At 43.0% G+C, this 19,947-nt stretch overlaps 1 protein-coding gene across 1 annotated transcript in view; it reads left to right on the forward strand.

The window, feature by feature from the left end:
• The window catches only part of ANKFN1 (ankyrin repeat and fibronectin type III domain containing 1), an 87,969-nt gene that overhangs the window by 15,651 nt on the left and 52,371 nt on the right, over window positions 1-19,947 (forward strand). Inside the window, exons 3-5 of the mRNA XM_065416176.1 lie at window positions 3,670-3,880; window positions 12,623-12,817; window positions 14,548-14,661. Of these exons, the coding sequence (XP_065272248.1) occupies window positions 3,670-3,880; window positions 12,623-12,817; window positions 14,548-14,661 (520 nt within the window). The remainder of the gene's footprint in view (window positions 1-3,669; window positions 3,881-12,622; window positions 12,818-14,547; window positions 14,662-19,947) is intronic.

The raw sequence follows: 19,947 nt of genomic DNA on the forward strand, positions 1-19,947 counted from the left end.
CCAATCGGCGCCGCAAGCCTGGGAGGGGAGGAGAATTAGAGCGGCGCCAACGTGCTCAGCGGAGGAGGCGGAGCTGAGGTGAGCTGGGGCAGGCTCCCTGGGTGGGGTTAGCTGCCGCGGCGGGGGTGGCTCCCCGGGTGGGGTTAGCTGCCACGGCGGGGGTCTCCCCGGGCGGGGTTAGCTGCTGCAGGGGGGGGGCTCCCTGGGCGGGGTTAGCTGCTGCAGAGGGGGGGTAGCTGCTGCGGGGGGGGCTCCCCGGGAGGGGGGAGTGGCGGGCTCCCTGGGTGGGGGGCTGGGTTAGCTGCCGCGGGGGGGCTGGGTTAGCTGGGTGGGGGGCGGGGCGCAAGGTGGAAGCTTCGCCTAGGGCACGAAACTTCCTTGCACCGGCCCTGGTAGCACCACTTACAGTAGCTGCCCTTTTAAACTTTTAGATAACATCATCTCAGTAGTTGCAATATTTCTTGTATTTCCCATGTTGAGCAATGTTCATGTTTTCTCTAACCAGAAGGCGCGCTGTACTGTTACATTCTTTTTAATAAAGTTATTATATATGGATTAAGGTAGTGGTTTGCTTGTTTAGAACATTATAGCTAGAGCGGGTCAAAAAATTTCTAACAAAGTTCTTCCATCAGAAAATGCCATTTTGTTGAAAACTAAACTTTGTGCTGGAACGAGAAGGTTTCAACAAAGGTTTGTTTTTAAAAAAGACAAAACTTTGAAACAAAATGTTTCGATAAGGTCAAAACATTAGGAACATTTTGATTTTTCATTTCAAAATGTACATTATAAATTTTAATATTTTTTAAAAAGTTGAAATGGGAACGAAACATTTCAATTGACCCAAGACAAACAAATTTTTGAAAATGTTGTTGGTTTTCTTTTGTTTGTTTGATTGGTTGGGGTTTTTTTGGCCTTTGATCTGCTTCAGAGCTCATATCTATTGCACTGGAATTGGGGATCTCATCTTGGTACATAGCGTACATCACAGAGCCCACCACACAATGTGGAACAACTAGCAGAGTATTAATACAACAATTCCATTGACAGGTATTAAAGATATACTAGCAGAACTGTCTTGAAAAGCTAGTATAGGCCTATATCCACCAAAGTATCCATTAATTTTTGGGTGCCCAACTCGAGACATCTTGAGCCTGATTTTCAGAGGTGCAAATCACCCGCAGCTCCAGCTGAGTTCAATGTTATCAGAGCTTCCCTTTCACAGGCAATGGTTATTTTCTTCTAGAGGTCCACAGATGCCTCCTTGGAGTCTCCATAATCCCTTCATTTAGTACCTTTTTACTCTCCCACGCTCCGCCAGGCCTCTTCCTGCAGCAATGAGGGCCTGAACACAGAGTTCAGCAATGCTTCTCCTTCAATAGGCCAAACGGGAGTGCTAGTGAGTGTGCTGAGCAGGCTGCCTCTGTAACATTTCCGCTTCCAGCAATGAGGGAGAGCCAAGCTTCAGTCCTGAATCTCTCTCTCGCTCATATCCAAGTATTTCTTTAATGCTCCCCTCAGCACAGTACATCCACCCAAACTGTAGCTCCCTTGCATGGCATCATGCTGAGCTCTCTTTGCACAGCTGGGCCAGTTGCTTCTAATAATTCACTTTTAAAAGAAGAAAGCTGTTGGGTAATTATCACAAAGGGACATTGAAAGGGAGTTTAAAGTAACTTGGCAAATAACACGTCACCACTGTAGAGCACTGGAAGGATGTTTTCATAAACAAAAACCCTGCAGGCCGTGCTAGCTTCCTGCACCTGCTTCTTCTCAGCTCAATTAAGGAGTGATATGTTTCTTTGCATCCTACCACTCTTCCTTTATCACTTCCCTTAGTTCTTATATTATTGTTGGGGGGGGAAAGGGGCCTCACTGTTCTTTTCTTGCCTAGAATAGCAGAGAAGATGCTAATACATGGTACATCCTTGGGTCCTATTTTTCAGGTGCTCACCCACTCAATCTGCATTTTTCTGAGTACCACACAGATACACGTATTTGGTTACCTGCCGATATTTTGGAGGTACCCAGCCAGTTAATCTACTTCAGTCCCATCCCCTCTTCTTACCTAATGATGACAAGCTCCACTGAGTTTCAAGGCCTCTCCTAGTCAGCGTTTTTCTCTGGATGTGAAATTATTAGGGTATTTAAAAATGGCCTAGGGCTTGTCTTCAATGCAACAGTTAGCTTGAAGTGGTACACTCAAGTTATTGCAGTCGACCTGACCTACCCTAGCTCGAGTGAGACTAACTACACGGCACAGCAATAGTCAAGTTGCACAGAGTGACTGCATGAGCAGCTGCTGAGTAGTTGTGGGTATGTTTATACTGCAAAGTTATTCCAGGTGATCGGCATGTGGGTTAGCCTGGCCAGTATGTGAGCGTTTCCCCTGCAAAGCCTTACATGCGTTACTGTATCCTCCCTGTTTCTGCTGTCACTCGTGTGTCTCTGGGGGCATATCCCAGGGTTCTTTGTGCTGAGACAGACTAGGATTCTTTCCCAGTCAATTCTGTCAGTTGTGGGAGAACTTGTCTGTCCCTCGGGGGAATTGTGGGAAGGGTGTTGGAGGACCATCAGGACTTATGTGATCTTGCTAGAGTCCTCACTGCAAAGCGGGTGGATTCCAGCCTAAGCTTTCACCCATACCCCCAGCTGTTGAAGCAAGCACAGGGTCAAAGCACAAATAAGCACATGCTTGGGGGTTTTGTGTGTGGATGGTAGAGGGATGTGGGCAACAATGCATGCATGCGCTAGTATTACAGTGTAGACATACCATTTAACTTGAGCTAGAGGGTTTTTTGTGTGAATAGGAGTAAGGTTATGAGCAAAACTCGAGTTATCACTCCAAGCTCTTACAGCAGTGAAGAGAAGCCAGATATGCTGCTACCATGCAGAGACCACTGCCTATCATGCTGACAAATATTATTTCTTTTTTTTTTACTGGTACTCCCCTGTCGGCTATATCCATCTGTTGTTCTCTTGTCTTATAATTAGATTGGAAGCCCCTTAGGGCACGGACAATCTTTTTGTTCTGTTTTTGTACAGAACCTAGCACAGAGGTGTCCTGCTTCACGACTAGGGCTTCTTGGTGCTATGGAAAAACAAATAATAATAATAAGCCCTGAAGAGCTCAGAATTTATGAGCAATTTCAGAACCAGTGCCTGGTACCAGCTCATGATAAAGCTGCAAGACACTTTTTGAGTTTTGCTTTGTTTTAGTTGGATGTTGATTATCTTGGGTTACATCCCCCAGGTTTTTGCTTTGAGTTTTGGGGTTTGAACAACCTCAGAGTCAAACCCTCTGCCAAACCCACAAACGTTCACCCAGTTTCACATGTAAATCTTAAAAGATCACTTATGTGGCTTGGTTTCAGGACAAACCTGTAAATCGGCTCAGATTTGCTTTGTGAGGGTTGTGAACCTCATTGAACCTTCCAACGAACCTGAACTGAGTTCAAGGGTATAATGAAACCTGAAGCAAGGGGAGATGTGCAAATTGTTTTCAACAAAGCCCATCTCCAGGGGAAGCTAACCTACTGGTAGGGCCCTTCCTCTAGTCTTTACGCTTGGGCTATAGGATTGGGCCAGTGGTCTCTGGAACAGGATACAAAGTAAAACTTGTGGCTGCCATAGGAAGAATTGTAACTAATTTCTGCTGTTGCTGATGTACAGAATTTCCAGTGCAACGAAGCTATGTTTGAGGCGGTAGAACAGCAGGATTTGGACGCTGTTCAGATTCTCCTCTATCAATATACACCAGAGGAGCTGGATCTAAACACACCGAACAGTGAAGGATTAACTCCCTTGGATATTGCCATCCTGACAAACAACGTGCCTATCGCTAGGATCCTTCTGAGGATTGGCGCAAAGGAAAGCCCGCACTGTAAGTATAGCAGAACCCAAATTGTGTTGCTCCAAATAATCCATACTAAGGGCTTCCTCTTGCTCTGGGAGGCTCAATTAAATTACATAAAAGAGAAAAATCTGTCTGCTTTTGTTTGTAAGATGAATACAAGCAGCAATGGCACCACGACAACTGGAGACAGTTGCAGGAGTATTTGCTTCCTGAGCACAAGCTCAACAGGTCTTTCCTGTCTCGTGTCAGCAACTGGGGTGCAACCTACCAACCCAGCAAATCCCAACCTCGAGACTTGCTTTAAGTGGCTCTGGGGATAAAGTTAGCTGTTTGCCATGTCCTGTAAAGAGGGAACACACCAAAGTCACGTGGGAATGGCCTCAATAAAGTTCAGACATAGCTGCTCACTTTCGCTGGTTCAGTGTGTGACACTTGATTCTATATAGGTATTACTGTGTAGGCACATGAAGACATATGTTTTCCATGTAGGTTCAGGAGCCATATTTATCAAAGTTATTGTTATGATAGTAGTTAGTGTGAGACACCCTAGTGCGCACTAGAATTTACACCCCTCAAGTGCAGATAGCGTAGATGATGGTAGGTTATATGATGCTATAGGGTTAGGCATCATTAAATACTTGACAATTACCAATTATAGCAGCTGAAGTTACCATGGTATTTGCAGTAATCTCCATTCTCAGTATTAGTTTTATGTTTTGAGGCTTGTTTAACCCTTCATTTTAAAGCTCTTTGGGATGAAAGGCGTATAGCAGAAAGCAAAATCTATTAATTGACTGCATTCTCTCTCTGAATCAAACAGCTCTATGGACCTGTCTGCTGTAGGTACATTGTCTACAAAGGTCCCATTGCTGCTAAAAACTGGTTCACGTCCACTAGTGTTAGCAACATTGTGAGCCCTAGCGTAGATGTACCAAGACAAGTGGCAAATTAACCATTTACTGTCTTTCAGTAGTGACAAGATGTTTTTCTAAAGCATATGCTGTACTTCAACTATAGGTAGGGCTTCTGATTTTAGGTTTTAAGTAAAAAACACCTATAAAACACCCCAAATACAAAAAAAATTAGTGTTTATCCAATGAACAGCCAAAAAAGAAAACCTAGAAATGGTTACTCAATTCAGGTTGACTTCCCTGCCTTCCCTATAGTCGGTGTCCCTGCTCCCTGGCTTGCATCTAACATTAATTCATGCTAGGTACTTTAAACCTGCCTCAGCTACTGAGCACAGCCAATTCCTACATTCCAATGGACACTCCATAGCTAGGGAGGACTGTACACGCACACAGAATTTACAACACTTCTGTATTACAAATTGTGGATGCAATTTAAAAAATTATTAAAAATTTTAAAAATCCATTTTGCTTGAAGATGGAAATTACTATTCTTGATGTCATAAACATTGTACTTTTTGACTACATTGGGATATTAATATGATGGGAAAGGATACAATCTCTCTAGATAATGGTAAGCGTATTTGTATTTTATTTTTTATTAATTATCAGCTTCTATTTATGGTAAATATGCATTATAAAAAATGTCAGCGTAGTGCCAGGGAGAGGTATATGAAATGCACTAAATGCTAAACCAGGGATCCATAACAAATATACAAAGCTTAAACTAACATGTACGGAATTTTTATACACGTAATAAAAATTAAAGTTGATCCTATTTAAACAAGAATTTTTGGATGTACCCCCCAAAAATCTTCTCATTACATTATATAAAAAGTAACCCCCCCCTGATTTTTGCATATCATCACAGAAAGCAAATTGCTAAAAAATGAACTGCAAACAATGAAACTGAGAAACAGAAGCCGTAACTATAAATTACTGGACTCAATCATGCTCAGTTACCTGGTCTGGATTCTGCAGGAGGTCAGACCAGATCAGTGGGTCTGGCCTTAAAATCTATAGATTTAGGGCCAGATTTTTATAGCTATTTAGGAACCTATTGATGTAGATAGTTGCCAGTGGGATTTTCAAAAGTGCTTATTGCTTCCACTGGGTGCCTACCTGCATTTTAGGCAGCTAAATACCTTTAAAAATCTGGCTCCTAATTCCTATTTAGAGCATGGCCTATTTCTGCCATTCAGCCAGTATAAAAGGACCTCAGTGTAAACCCAGCCTTATGAATGTGTAAGATGGGCTACCAGCTGTTGGCAGGGTTACCAAAGCTGAATAACAATGTTAAAAATGATTGCCTCAGCCAGCACTCCCACCCAAGCTAGGGCTGTTTAACATTATTAACACCGGTGGAGCTGAACTGATGTTAGCAATAGAGGGAAATCTTTAGAAAATAAGTAGATAGGGACTGAGTCAGTAATACAGAGATCACAGGTCCCTAATGGCATTGAGTATATGAAACAGGATAATAGACTCATATGTCTATGGAGTAATGGGACGATTATTCTGGTCCATGCCATCGTGTCCCAACAAGGTAGCAAGGAGTGTGGAGGTATATCACTGAATATATAGTTGAGCCACTTCCAATACCTCAGACATTAATTCCCACTCTTCTGTTGAGCTAACAGTCCCATTAAAATCAGATTACCGCAATTTTAGGGCCTCATCTAAAGTGCAATGGAGTCAATGGGAGTCTTTCCATTCACTTTGATGGGCTTTGGCTCAATGAGAGAATGACAGTAGCAATGAACTGGCAGGATGGCATCGGTAAATATATAGTAACTGCACCAATGAAAACTCAGCTCAGATTATACCTCCTCACTGCACGGGAACACTAATAGCACTTATTGTGGTTATAAAACTATCCTTTGTCTTCCTTCATGGGACTTTTTCTGCATAATTTGGGGAGTGCGGGGGGGGGGGAATTTTACCAAGTCAATTAATCAACCTTAAACCATGACACAAACTCTGACGCCTTACTTTTGGCTAAAAATACACAAATATATACGAATTTGTTTTAAAGTGTCAATGCCTATATTTAGGACATTCCCAGCAAGGCTATAATGAGACTGTGTTTGAAGGGTTCAGTCACTGCAGACTGTGTCATTAATTTGAAGTTAGTTAAATTAACAACATTTAGGACTGGCATGTCAATCTCAGGGCTCCAGGAAATTGCACCTTGAGGCGACTCACATTGCCAATTTTTTTCACTGGAGAGTGTATGTGTGTGTGTGTGTGTGTGTATGGGTGTGTGTGTTGGGATTTTTTGCCAGACCCTCAGTGTTGGTACACCTTTATTGCTTTTCTATGTCCACAGCACTTATATTATCATTTATTCTGGCCTCCTTTAACCTTCCCATGAGATTTTTGCATAGTGTAGCTGCTCAGTGAAAAGAGGGTTGGTTTTTTTTTGCTTTATATTTATTTGTTTATTTTTCTGTCATGGTTCATGACTGAGGCTTTAAAAAAAAGTGTGACAGCATTTAGAGTGCATGATTGACTGCTGAAGCAACATTCATTAACCATGACAAATCTAGAGGAAAACACAGTCTTGAGTGTTCTAAACAGCAGTTAAAAAAAAGACTAAACTAATTTTTCATTGACCTCATCTGTAAATAAATGCAGTCTGATGGCAAGCAGGGGCAATCATAAATTAGTATTCATTTCCTGTAATTAATGCAAACATGCCTATGAACACAGAGAATATGAATATATAACCACCTCATTTCCATTTCAAAATATGCCCACCAAATTTCCACTTCACTTATCTTGATTTTCAGTTTTTCTGATTGAAATAATGGTGAAGGTTTTCTCAATAAAAACCACATCATTTGGGTTTTTGTCCTCGAGGATCTCAAGTCGCTGCTTGAAAGTGAAAAGCGAAGTGTCGCATTCAAGGCTCCATGGAAAGGCTTTCAGCGCCTCTGTGTTTGTCTCCATTGTTCGAAGCTGGCAGTAATCGCTGTTTTACCCTACTCTGCCCCCTTGCCACACTTCACAGCCCCTCCACATTCCTTCCTATATTTAGCCTTTCCTGTTAGAGTGAAATCCCCTCCACCTGCATGGCATTTGGGCTCTGAAGGCCTGACCCAACACCCAATAGAAAGACTCCCATTGACTTCAATGGGCAGAGGGATCTGGAGGTAGAACTCCCACCTGCCCCTTCCCTGTACCACCCAACCCAGTTGCAAAAGGTGTTGGGCAGCTAAACATGTATAAACTTCACCTCTCGCTGGCTGCCTCATTTCAGACCCTTTCTGTGGTTCAAGGTACCTGTGCCTGGCAACTCTGCCCAGTATCTCCACCCAGCACAGCCCCTGGCCGTCATGCCATCACCCTTTTCTGTCAAGTGACTGTTACATGTGAGGCTCAGAATTCTTTGTTTCCTCTCCAGGGTAATGTGGCCTTCCACTGGCTTTCGCAGTGGGCCACACCCTGAAACCCTCCCTCAGTTTCATCAATGGGAGCATTCCCCGAGTAAGGAACAAGGGCAATCTCTTTCTTCCTCGCCCACCCCAGCAAAACACACAGGAGTGGGCCCCGGTGCGGAAATCTCTCTGAGGTCCCTCTTGCAGAGCTTTCCTTGCACCACCCCTCTAGCGGAAGGAGTCCGGGAGCTCTGGATTGTGGAGGGCACGCCGCCTACCAACCCTCACAGACCTTGGTGATTCAGAGCGAAAGGAACCCCGACCCCCAATTCCAAGGGAAGACAGCAGCCCTGCTACAAGAATAGCTCTTGCTCCTCCTCTCCCCTTCCCCCACTCCACACTAGCAGCAGGAGTCCAGCAGGAATCACACTACCATTAGCTGGATCCCCTTGTAGCTACACTGCCCTAGCTTTAGAGAGGACACAGGTGACATACCTCCCAGCTGCGTTACTTGGATTTCTGTGTGGAAATCCAAAAGGAAAACAGAGAGCAACAACTCCCACTACCAGATCCAGGGCTGGCTCCAGGTCTTTTGCCGCCCCAAGTGGCCAAAAAAAAAAAAAAAAAAAAAAAAGCTGCGGCAGCGCGATCGCACCGCTCCACTCTTTGGCGGCAATTTGGCTGCAGATCCTTTGCTCCGAGAGGGGACTGAGGGACCCGCCGCCGAATTGCCGCCGAAGACTCGGACGTGCCGCCCCAATAGCAGCCGGAGTGCCGCCCCTTGGTATTGGCCGCCCCAAACACCTGCTTCTTTAGCTGGTGCCTGGAGCCGGCCCTGATCAGATCCACGTGAAGCCCAGTCCATGCAAGCCCCAGCACAAGCTCATTCTTCCCTTAAATACCAAATAGCAGAAGGATATAGTGCAGCCCCTAGAACATTTACATTAAAAATGTAAAGCAGGTTGATTTACTCTCCCTGCTCTCAGAGTCCACTTTGTACTATGTAACCATCTCTCTCTCCTCCACTGATTTTATTCATCATTTGTGCAAAACTAAGTACAAATAAAATTAAAATGCCCAGTGGTTGTTGCCTTCAAACACCTTGCCAAGGCCTGACAACTGTAGAGTTGAATTTTGATGAGGGAGATAAGATCAGATCATCCTCTGGACCTTGGAGCAATGCCAGTTTACACCAGCTGAGAACCTGACCCATAGAACCTTCCCTCTCAGTCCTGGTATGCTATCAGATATGCTCCACACTTACCATTTGCATGGATCCAGGAAGGTCTGTCACCCTTTGCTGGTCTCACAGAAGGTAGCGAATTCTGAAGATGTCAGCCGATTGTGGTAAGCATGGCTATGTGTCCCAAGATGTCCACATGAAGAATGATCATACTTGGAGGAGAGAGGCTGCAAGCCAGCTTCTGAAAGCAGAGCCCTAGAGATGACCCTTCTTCAAAAACCTTTAGGATGTCAGAGGTGTGGAGTAATTCTTTACTCTTCCCCTTGTGGTTGTTAAATACCCGATGGCACTTTTCACATTAGTAAGTGGGATTATCCTTGAACTCCTGCCTAAACTCCAGTCATGATACTCAAAAAGAACAGGAGTACTTGTGGCACCTTAGAGACTAACAAATTTATTTGAGCATAAGGTTTTGTGGGCTACAGCCAGGGCTGGCTCCAGGCACCAGCCGACCAAGCACGTGCTTGGGGCGGCATCTTAGAAGGGGCGGCCAATGTTGGAGTGGCGGGGGGCGCTCACCGTGTTTTTGTTTTTGTTTTTTTTTCGGCAGGGCGGCGCTTGAGGGGTTTTTGTTTGTTTGTTTGTTTCGGCCGGGCAGCGCGGGGGGTGTTTCGGCAGCACGGCACTGGGGGGGGGGGGTTCGGGGGCTTCGGCGGCCCGGCGCTCGCAGGGGGGCAAGGGTTTGGCCAGCCCGGCCCGGCGCTCGGGGGTGGGGGGTTTGCCCAGCCCGGCCCAGCGCTCCGGAGGTTTGGCCGGCCCGGCGAGGTGCTCCGGGAGGACGGGGGTTTGGGCGGCCTGGCGTGGCGCTCGGGGGGGCGGGGGTTTCGGCGGCGCGGCGCTGGGGGCGGGGGTTCGGCAGCGCGGCGCGGCGCTCAGGGGGGGCGGGGGTTTGGGCAGACCGGCGCGACGCTCGGGGTTTGGGTGGCCCGGCGCAGCGCTCGGGGGGAGGGTTCGGCGGCCCGGCGCGGCGCTGGGGGGGGGGGGTCGGCGGCACGGCGCTCGGGGGGGGTGTTACGGCGGGGCGCTCCGGAGGTTTGGCCGGCCCGGTGAGGCGCTCCGGGGGGGGGGCAGGGGTTTGGGCGGCCCGGCGCGGCGCTCGGGGGGGGGTTGGCGGCCCGGCACAGCACTGGGTCGGCGGCGCAGCGCTCGGGGGGGGGTGTTACGGCGGGGCGGCGCTCTTCTTTTTTGCCTGGGGCGGCAAAAAAGTTAGAGCTGGCCCTGGCTACAGCCCACTTCATTGGATGCATAGAATGGAACATATAATAAGGAGATGTATATAGAATTGGAAGGGACCTCAGGAGGTCATCTAGTCCAACCCCCTGCTCAAAGCAGGACCAATCCCCAGACAGATTTTTACCCCAGTTCCCTAAATGGCCTCCTCAAGAATTGAACTCACAACCCTGGGTTTAGCAGGCCAATGCTCAAACCACTGAGCTATCTCTGCCTTCACTCTCTACAGAGAACATGAAAAGGTGGGAGTTGCCCTACCAACTCTAAGAGGCTACTTAATTAAGATGAAGCTGTAGCCCACGAAAGCTTATGCTCAAATACATTTTTTAGTCTCTAAGGTGCCACAAGTACTCCTGTTCTTTTTGCGGATACAGACTAACACAGCTGCTCCTCTGAAACCAGTCATGATACTGAGGTTTGAAATGAAAACGTGTATGTATACACATCAGAGTATCACTCTGCTTTTTTCCTGATGCAAAACTTCTGCTGTATCCTGAGCTGTTGGACTGATCTTTTGATATAGTGGAGTAGCTATCGAAGGCATCACTTAACACCCAGATCTGGTCACTTTTGCTCTGATGTGGGGTGCTTTTTATGTCACAGCAGGTCAGAGTCCTGTCCCCATATCACATATGTTTGCATTCTCAGAGATGCCTTGGTCCCTTTTTAAATGGTCATTGCCACTTGCTCTTTGGCAAGGTTGGTTCATATCCCATAAAAGACATAGAGGAGCCAGTAGCCTGCCTGTGTCCCTAAGCCTCATCTTCCCCAGCCTTGCTAAGAGCTGTGGCTTGTCATGGTAAATTATTTCTGATGAATAGGGCCCCTTTTTTTGGTCCAAGGCAATTAAGGCTCTGATGTTAAAATCAGACAGCTCTTGTGGAAAGTTACTGCACACCACAGCAGGATTATTTTTGGTGATTTCAGGAGTCCTCCCCCTTTACGCTCTGTCCTGAATTTTGATCACCACCTGGATCTGCCACTTTTCCTCCCATGTTTAAATTAAACAGCTTTGCAAATAATATTTTCTACATTGCAAATAATTTGATCAAACTACCCTAAATATTTCAGAACAAGAGCAATTCTAAAACAGTTTGCTCCACCCAAATTCACTAGGCACTCGTGGCGGTGGTGGTAGTTTGCATTACAGTAGTGCCTCGACTGAAGTTGGGACCCATTTTAGATCTAACCTCTGTAGCTGTCATTTTCTGTATGTTTATACAGCACTTAATGCAATGCGGCCCAGACCTGGTTGGGCTGTCAGCACTACTGCTATATAAATGTTAAATAATAATAGTACTAGATACTGTACACACACACACACACACACACACACAAATGAATTATTATTACCCTTCTTTTACAAATGGGGAGTTCAGACATAGGGAGACTAAGTGAATTGCCAAAGGTGATTCTTGAAGGCTGTAGCAGAGCACAGAACTGAATACCGATCTCCTGAGTTTTACGCCAGTACCTTAACCACAAAGCCATCTTTCCTGGGCTTCCAACAGCTGTTTCTTTTGACCTGTAGATATTTGTGAATTTTATGTTTTGTCCATAGTCGACCACAGCTTTTTGTTCATTAGAAGCAAATGGGTTTTTATGACCAAGTAAAACTGAAAACAGGGTGAAAGCTGAAAAGCTTTAATTTTGGCTGTTACTCTTTTGTAATAATCTGTCAACGTGAAAGAAAAGGATGTAGGGTAATTTTGGTTTGCTTAAGACACTTACAAGCATATGATAAATACCGTGAGCTTAAACTTCCTCACCTTACTCATGTGGTTAGTCTCATTTAAACAGGACAGATCCTCAGCTGGTAGAAATTGACATAGATCCATTGACTTTATTGGAGCAATGCCAGTTTACACCAGATGAGCATCATTTCACTTCAATGGGGCTACTTGAAGGATGGAGAGGATTTGGCTTTAAATGGGTTGTGCTAGTGTAAGTGAGGGCAGAACTTTATCACTCCATCAAGCAGTCACTTGCATTCCCCTTTTCTTGGCAGTTGTTAATATGGAAAGCAGGTCAATGCATCTGAACACCTTGGTCCAGGAAGCCCAGCAGCGAGTGAGTGAGCTGTCTGCACAAGTGATGAGTGAAGGTCTTAGTATGGACAACACAGACAAAGAGAAGCAACTAAAAGCGTGGGAGTGGAGATACAGGCTATACAAGCGCATGAAAGCAGGCTATGAGCATGCCAGTAAGTAGAACCAAGGTGGTTATACACCTAAAAGGAATATGCTTTAAATAAGAATAATTTGCACTTGAGCAATTTTTTCTCTACAAAAATGCTCTTATCAGTCCTCCTGATGCCCCTGGGAAGCAGCTGAAGGTTATAGGTGGGGAAACTGGGGCACAGAAAGTAAGTGACCTTCCCAAAAGTGGAAAGGGAGTTGGTGCTAGAATTTGAGAGGCCCAATTATCAACACAATTGCATGTGTGCAGCTTCTACAGAATGGGAGTTGTGTGCTCAAAACTGTTCAGATAATCAGACCCAAAAGTTCCTGGTACAATGTCTATTTCTTGCATCATTAAGCCTTCCCTTTACATTTTCCTTCCTTCCAGGTTTCATTTAGTGTGATTAAAGATAGTTGTAAAATAGGGACATTTGAGGGAAAATGGGGCAAAAATTCAACCTTTCTATCATAATTTGAGAAAAAATGTGAACAATTCTGTGGGTGGTGAAACCCCAGAATGAAGTTTTCAGACAGAAAATTGTGAGAAGTTAATCCTATTTGTTGGCATCGACAAAGAAAATGAGCCAATTTCAAAAATGTGGAACTTTTTAAGCCACTCTAAATGTGGTTCTGTGCAGAAAGGCCTACTGTGGCCCTTGGAGAGGAGTAGACTAGAGATTGAAGCTTCCGTTTGTATAAGCATTTAGATCTTTTGGCTGTAATACATTCAGTGACAAACAATCATTGTTACCATTAACATTTTTAGAATCACCTTTCTAAAAATCTGTTTGCAAATAATTAACTTTATCTAAAGGGTATTGCACACCAAGAATACTCCTCTAAAGTATGTATGGTGTTCTCTGAGTTAGGATATGAGGAATACCACAAATGTAATGTTCATTACTTGCAATGAGAAAATTGTAAATATATTAGGCCACATCCATAAGTGGTGTCAGTCAGGGTATCTTCATTTAATTCAATGGTGCTACACTGCTATAACCAGTAACCAGCTGAGGATCTGGCCCATCAGCCAGCATGTTATGTTACATGACAAGAGTTCGCTTAATGCCCTTATCCTAAATCAGATGTAAAAAGTTAGATAACTATATCATCTTCATCCACACCCAGCATGACCTCAGAATCATTTGCATGTTCAAAGGGATTGCCAGTTTTTCCTACAAACAATAGGTAATTAATTTGATTTCTGGACTGAATTACTCTTTGAACTGACCTATATGCTTTAAAGAGACTTCATGCCACAACACATTTTAGAATGACTATAGTGAAACATATACAAAGTAGCTGTTACAACCTGGGTGATTTCTAAACCAGAATAATGTAAAAATGTTTTTCTGTCTTGTGATACATTTGAATCTGTTAGTGAAATCTTAATGATTTAATTAGCTCTTTATGGTAGTTTTTGTCCCCTTTCTTTCCTCCCACCCACCCCAAAAGATTTATAGGGGCTTTTCATTGACATAATTAACATTATCCTGTTTTATTGAGTTACATAGGTACAGGAAGATATTTTTAACCCAAAGGAGCTGAAAACCATGATAGAAACAAATGGTGTCTGCAGGATATTGTTAGTTGGGGTACTAATTAAAATGTTCAAAAGGCAGGGAACACAAACACTTACGAACCAAAGCTCACAATTGCCGGGTGGTTTTCAGTTGGTTCTTTGAAGACACACAAACGTTGTTTGAATAGGATTTGTTGTGCTATGGACCTGATGTTTTTTCTTCTCTCCCAGGAGCCCCTGAGGCGCCAACCAATGTCTGTTTCATGGTAACAAGCAGCACATCACTCACTGTCACCTTCCAAGAACCTCTTAGCATCAACTCGGCTGTAGTGACCAAATATAAAGGTACTGGATTTGGACATGTTTCATTTACCTTTCTTAAGAGTGCATAGAAACGTTAGGGCTCAATCATGAGCTGTTTACTTGCAGAAAATATTTTGCTCTAAAAGCCTAATTTGGATAGAAATATTTCATTGGTTATCTGTGTATACATGAGAATGTTTTGAATGGGATTCCCTAATGAGACAGTAAGACAAAAAGACAGTTCACCCAAACCATTATCCATGGTGCCTTGAAGTTTGCTTGACTCATTGTGGTTAGAACATGGGATGAGCCAGCTTGAAAACATCAGCTAGCCTATGGGGCCTGTGGGCTTCTTAACAACCCTGTGTATCTTTGCCCATGCCAAAGCCACACTGCCATCCCCTAAAGGAATGCCTCTGGAAGCTGAAGCTGCAGGCTGTGGCTTCCCACAGCCCAGCTAATTAGCTGTTCCAGTGCCGCCACATAATTCCTGGAAGAGTATCACATTAGGGGTGGCACCCGTTACAGTCTTTAAAGTGGAATGAACAGAGAGAATACCTTTCTCTGAACAGTCCTGCTAAACACTCCGAGCATATGCAGCTCATCTGCATTGTTGTAATGAATATTAAATACAGTTCATGAGGTTGCGCAGAGGGGCTTAAGTATTTAAGACTTCTTTTTTTAAGCAAAGCAAATCTATTTTTAAAGCCATCGGTGTGTTCAGGTGGACTGTATTAAGCTTCATCCTGAGGAATTTTAGAAAGGAAAAGCCTCATTTTTTCTTTGCTGGAATATTTCAAGTGAAGCCCATTCTAGTTCCTAACCAGATTAGTCCTGTGCACTTACACTAATCACCCTAGTAGCGGTAATACTCTACAATTCCATGGGACCTTTCAGCTGAGGATCTAAAAGCTATATGTAAACAATTAAGCCTCAGTTAATTAAGCCTGGCCCACACATTCAGCCTGTGTCTAATTCTTGCAGCTTCTTCCTTTACGACATCTCCAAAATCCAGCCTTTTGTCGCTGCCCACACTACCAAAACTCCTGTCCAAGTCCTTATCATATCATACATTGAACACAACAATCTTCACCTTTCTGACAGGTTTATAATGGTTTGCAAATTGGTTAAAATGAAGTGGAGAGAGGCTAAGACCAAAACTTTCAAACTTGAGTGCTTAAAGTTAGGTATCTACATTCATATTTAACACCGAAATAAGTAGCCTGGATTTCAAAGGCGCTAAGTAACCATGGCTCACATCAACTTCAAAATTCATTGTCAACGTTCTGTCCAGACACCCAAAGTGGCCTCATACCTGATGGTGTTAGAGGAGAGTTAAATCACCCATATTTCAGCTAGCTAGCTGTGCAAATGCGACGTATTGATTTACGAGCCTAGACCCCATTTTTCAAAAGTGACTTAGGAGCCTTCGAATGACTTTCACTGATAGTCTCCTAGGCACCTAGGTGCCTAATTCACTTTTGAAAATGAGACAGGAACCTAAATCACTTAGGTGCTTTTGAAAATTTAACTTGATAGGACAAAACTCAAATATATCTAACATGCAGGGGGGCAATGAATCTTGTACAAGTCATAACTTCACAATAACGTAAATTCCCAAGTACAATTGATTATTTTTTAAAAATATTTACTTTCCAAAGGTTGTGTGATATTTTCCCCACACATAGTTGTTTAGTTTGAATCTGTTTTATAGCCTCTGTCCTCTTTTCAGCAGGTATGAAGGCAAGAAAAATGTTACCCAACTTGACATAACTTTCCTAAATCTGACTAGTTCACACTCTAGTGCCTTCATGCTTTGAGTAATCCATACTGCTGCCTGTTTTATGCTTGGTCAGAATGGCCATGAATTCTACCAGGATGTTCATTTTAAACCCTTTATCCCAGGAAACTTGCATATTTAAGGTTAGATGAAAAGAAAGAGCATTAATGGGTCCTGTTGGTAACTTGTGGGGATTAATTAAGCACAATATATGGAATTGTTTATTACACCTCAGAGCAAAATTCTTTGTGTTAAAATGAACCTTTCAAAAGAGCACTCGTGATTAGAACCAGGTAAGAGTTACTGTTCCCATAAAGATAGTTTGATAATATTAATTGAGGATCTTTTAGCCAAAAGTATGAGCCCCAGTTCAGCAAACCACCTAAGCACATACTTAAGTGCTTTCCTGATTCGGGGCCATAAATAACACATAACTGTTTATTTTTAAGAAAGAAGGAATCAGGAGAGATAGTAGTCTTTCTCCTCCTCACTACCAAACTCTAATAATGATCTTTTCAATGGATCTATGGATTATTTTGGATAAGTATCAAGATTAAAGTTGCTTCAGGTACTTAGCATTTTGACAAGCTGCCAATGCCCTTTTCATGTCATCTCTTTTGAAATGTTTGATATGTGGCTTGAACCTGCATTGTGGAATAATTTTTTCCGATGTGCCTATTTGTTCAAAGTGATTCAGGAACATGTATCAGAACATTATCTGAATCCTGTGTGTAGGGGTTTTCCTTGTTAATTATATAACTTCTAAATAATAAAGGACAAGGACATTTTTCAGTCTCTTTAATCCATAAAACCAATTTACTTCCTTTAAGAGATTTAATTTAAGCACACAAGGTAGATGGGTGTTAACCTTGGGGTCCCAGCGAGGTTCCAGTTCTGTGACTGCATTCTGCCAAGCCATTTCTATAAGGAGCTGAGGTATTCTTTACTTCCTACCCTGGACTGCCGTTTCATGTTACTGCCACCATCCTAATGCTCCTTTAGATTCCCTCCAGAGAAGGCTGCCTTAGGTCAGTGTCTGAAGTGAAATGATTCCTATGTATATAGTAATTCAGTAAAGTGTTTTGAGGCTTGAGACAGGCATGACATAAATCAATAATAATAATAATAATAATCGTAATAATCATCTCCAAGCTACAGAGAAATATTCATATAGGTTCCAGAAAGACACTACCCCAGCAAAAGGATATTAAGGATTACATTAAGGATATTAAGGATTGGGGGGAGGGATAGCTCAGTGGTTTGAGCATTGGCCTGCTAAACCCAGGGTTGTGAGTTCAATCCTTGAGGGGGCCACTTAGGGATCTGGGGCAAAAATCTGTACTTGGTCCTGCTAGTGAAGGCAGGGGGCTGGACTCGATGATCTTTCAAGGTCCCTTCCAGTTCTAGGAGATGGGATATCTCCATTAATTTAAAAAAAAAAAAAACATTAACTCCTCAGGACAAAATCTCAGATTGACTAATCATGTCCTGAGGACAAGCTTTGCACCTGAACCTGAAAACATTTGGGCTTGCCTACACTGTATAAACCACTTTGCACCAGTAAAAGCCCCTAATGTAAATGTGCTGCGCTGGTGTTAAAAAGTGAATTGCACCAGCACAGCTTCCTCCAGCTTGAAACTGGGGTGACTCACGTTCGGGTCAGTTATTTTGACACTGAGGCAATGTGTCTACACTGAAGCTGGATGGGAAACAGTTTTCCCATGCCACGAAGATTTTCAAGATATAAAAATATTTTCCCATCCCGAATCAGGATGAAAACGTCGAAATCTTGCAAATTTTCACCAAAAATCTGAAAAAAAAAAAAAAAAAAAAATCTTGTTCCAGGTCAATTGAAATGTTTCATTTAGATTTCTCAGACATTTCATTTTTTTTTTATTCTAATTACCTTAAATTTGGAAACAAAAATGTTTTGAATCAGAAAACTGGAATTTTTCTTTTAGAAAATGTCAAAATATTTTTTTCAAAAATATACTTTGAGTAAAAAAATTCATCGAACCTGACCCTTTAAAAGTTTCCGCTTCAACAATTCAGCGTATTTCAATAAGTAAAAGGTTTGATTGAAAAATTCCTGACCAGCTCCAGCCTACACTACATGTTTGTAACAGCAGGGCTACATTGGCATAAGTATACTGTTGCAAAAAAAAACCCCACAAAACCATAACACCAACATAGACAAGACCTTATTCCTCACTGTTGTCCCATTGGAGCCTGGAAGTAGTTCATTCAAGAAGTAATCCTTTTAATGGGTGTCACCTCTCTCTCTTATACACACTCACACTCACATGCACACATCGATTTAGTTAAATGAAAATCACTTCTCAACATCATTAACCAAAGGTAATTGTAAAGATTAATGTGAAATTCAAAAACTGCACTGGAGGAAAAGTATTGCCAGTCTGGAAAAAATGCTACTTCTCCTCTTGTTTGTTTATTTTTGTTTTAGGCCTGTTTTGTTGTTGTTTGTTTTCCCCCTACATAGATGTAATTTCGGGCATATATAATCTCCTCTTATTGCACAATGTTACTTTATGCGTATCTCCTGTCAGAAGTACTTGAAAATCCCCAGGCATCAAACTAAACAAGAGCATGTGTAATATCAGAGGATAACCACTGAATGAACCACCAATGAAAAATTACCATGAAATATAGTCTCAATGCATACCTCTGAGTTTCGTATATCTTATTAATTTTTAAGCAAACATATGTTAGACAAATACATTTTCTTTTGGTAAAAAGTGTGAAGCAGCTTATGTTTTTGAGTTTAGTTATTTAGCTAACGGACCTGAAAAATTCAAGTCTGAAGCTGTAGTAGGAAACAGAGAGAGATTCTGAGTCACCCTTTAACTGAGCCATTTGAGCTGCTCCACCATCTGCGTGAACGTCGATCCCAAGCTTGACAAGCTTCACAAGCTGTTTTTCCAGTAGCAGTATTTGCCTTTAACAAGGTCTTACGAGGTTCTCTTGGTGGGTTTTGAAGTAGCTTCCAGCCTGACATCGAGTTGGGGAGATGCTGATTTGTTTAGCCCACCTGATCCCCTGTTACTATTTCCTTTTTAGTCATTTTTTGATTAATCATTTTACACATTTCTGTTTGTCAATATTCCCCCATTACCTCCTAGGATTTCTGCCTGGTTGGAAAGTATGTTTTTCTTTTATGTCAATTTTGTAGCCTTAAAGAAAAAGTCAAGCAGTCATGTTAGATCAAGATGAGGTAGAGGAGGAAGAAAGCATCTATTGCTTGCTCAATTTTTGACCAAAAAAATATTCCATACCTCCTTTCCTCCAGGGCAATTTGTGGTTCACCTCAAACATTTTTTGCATTAGTATAATTTTCTTTAATTACCTCTAAGTCACTGGTTCAGCCCAGGTCAGAAGTGAAGTGGCCAAAACTTGTTACCATCTAATGGCTGGCTTGGTGTCCTGTGTGAAGTCAGTTTACTGGGCTCAGCCCTGCTCCCAGAGAAACGGGTGTTGCTATTACCAGCACAATCGATGCAATTTGGCACCATTGTTGGAAGTCTCAGCAG

This window comes from Emys orbicularis, chromosome 13 (assembly GCF_028017835.1).
Source record: "Emys orbicularis isolate rEmyOrb1 chromosome 13, rEmyOrb1.hap1, whole genome shotgun sequence".
NCBI lineage: Eukaryota > Metazoa > Chordata > Testudines > Emydidae > Emys > Emys orbicularis.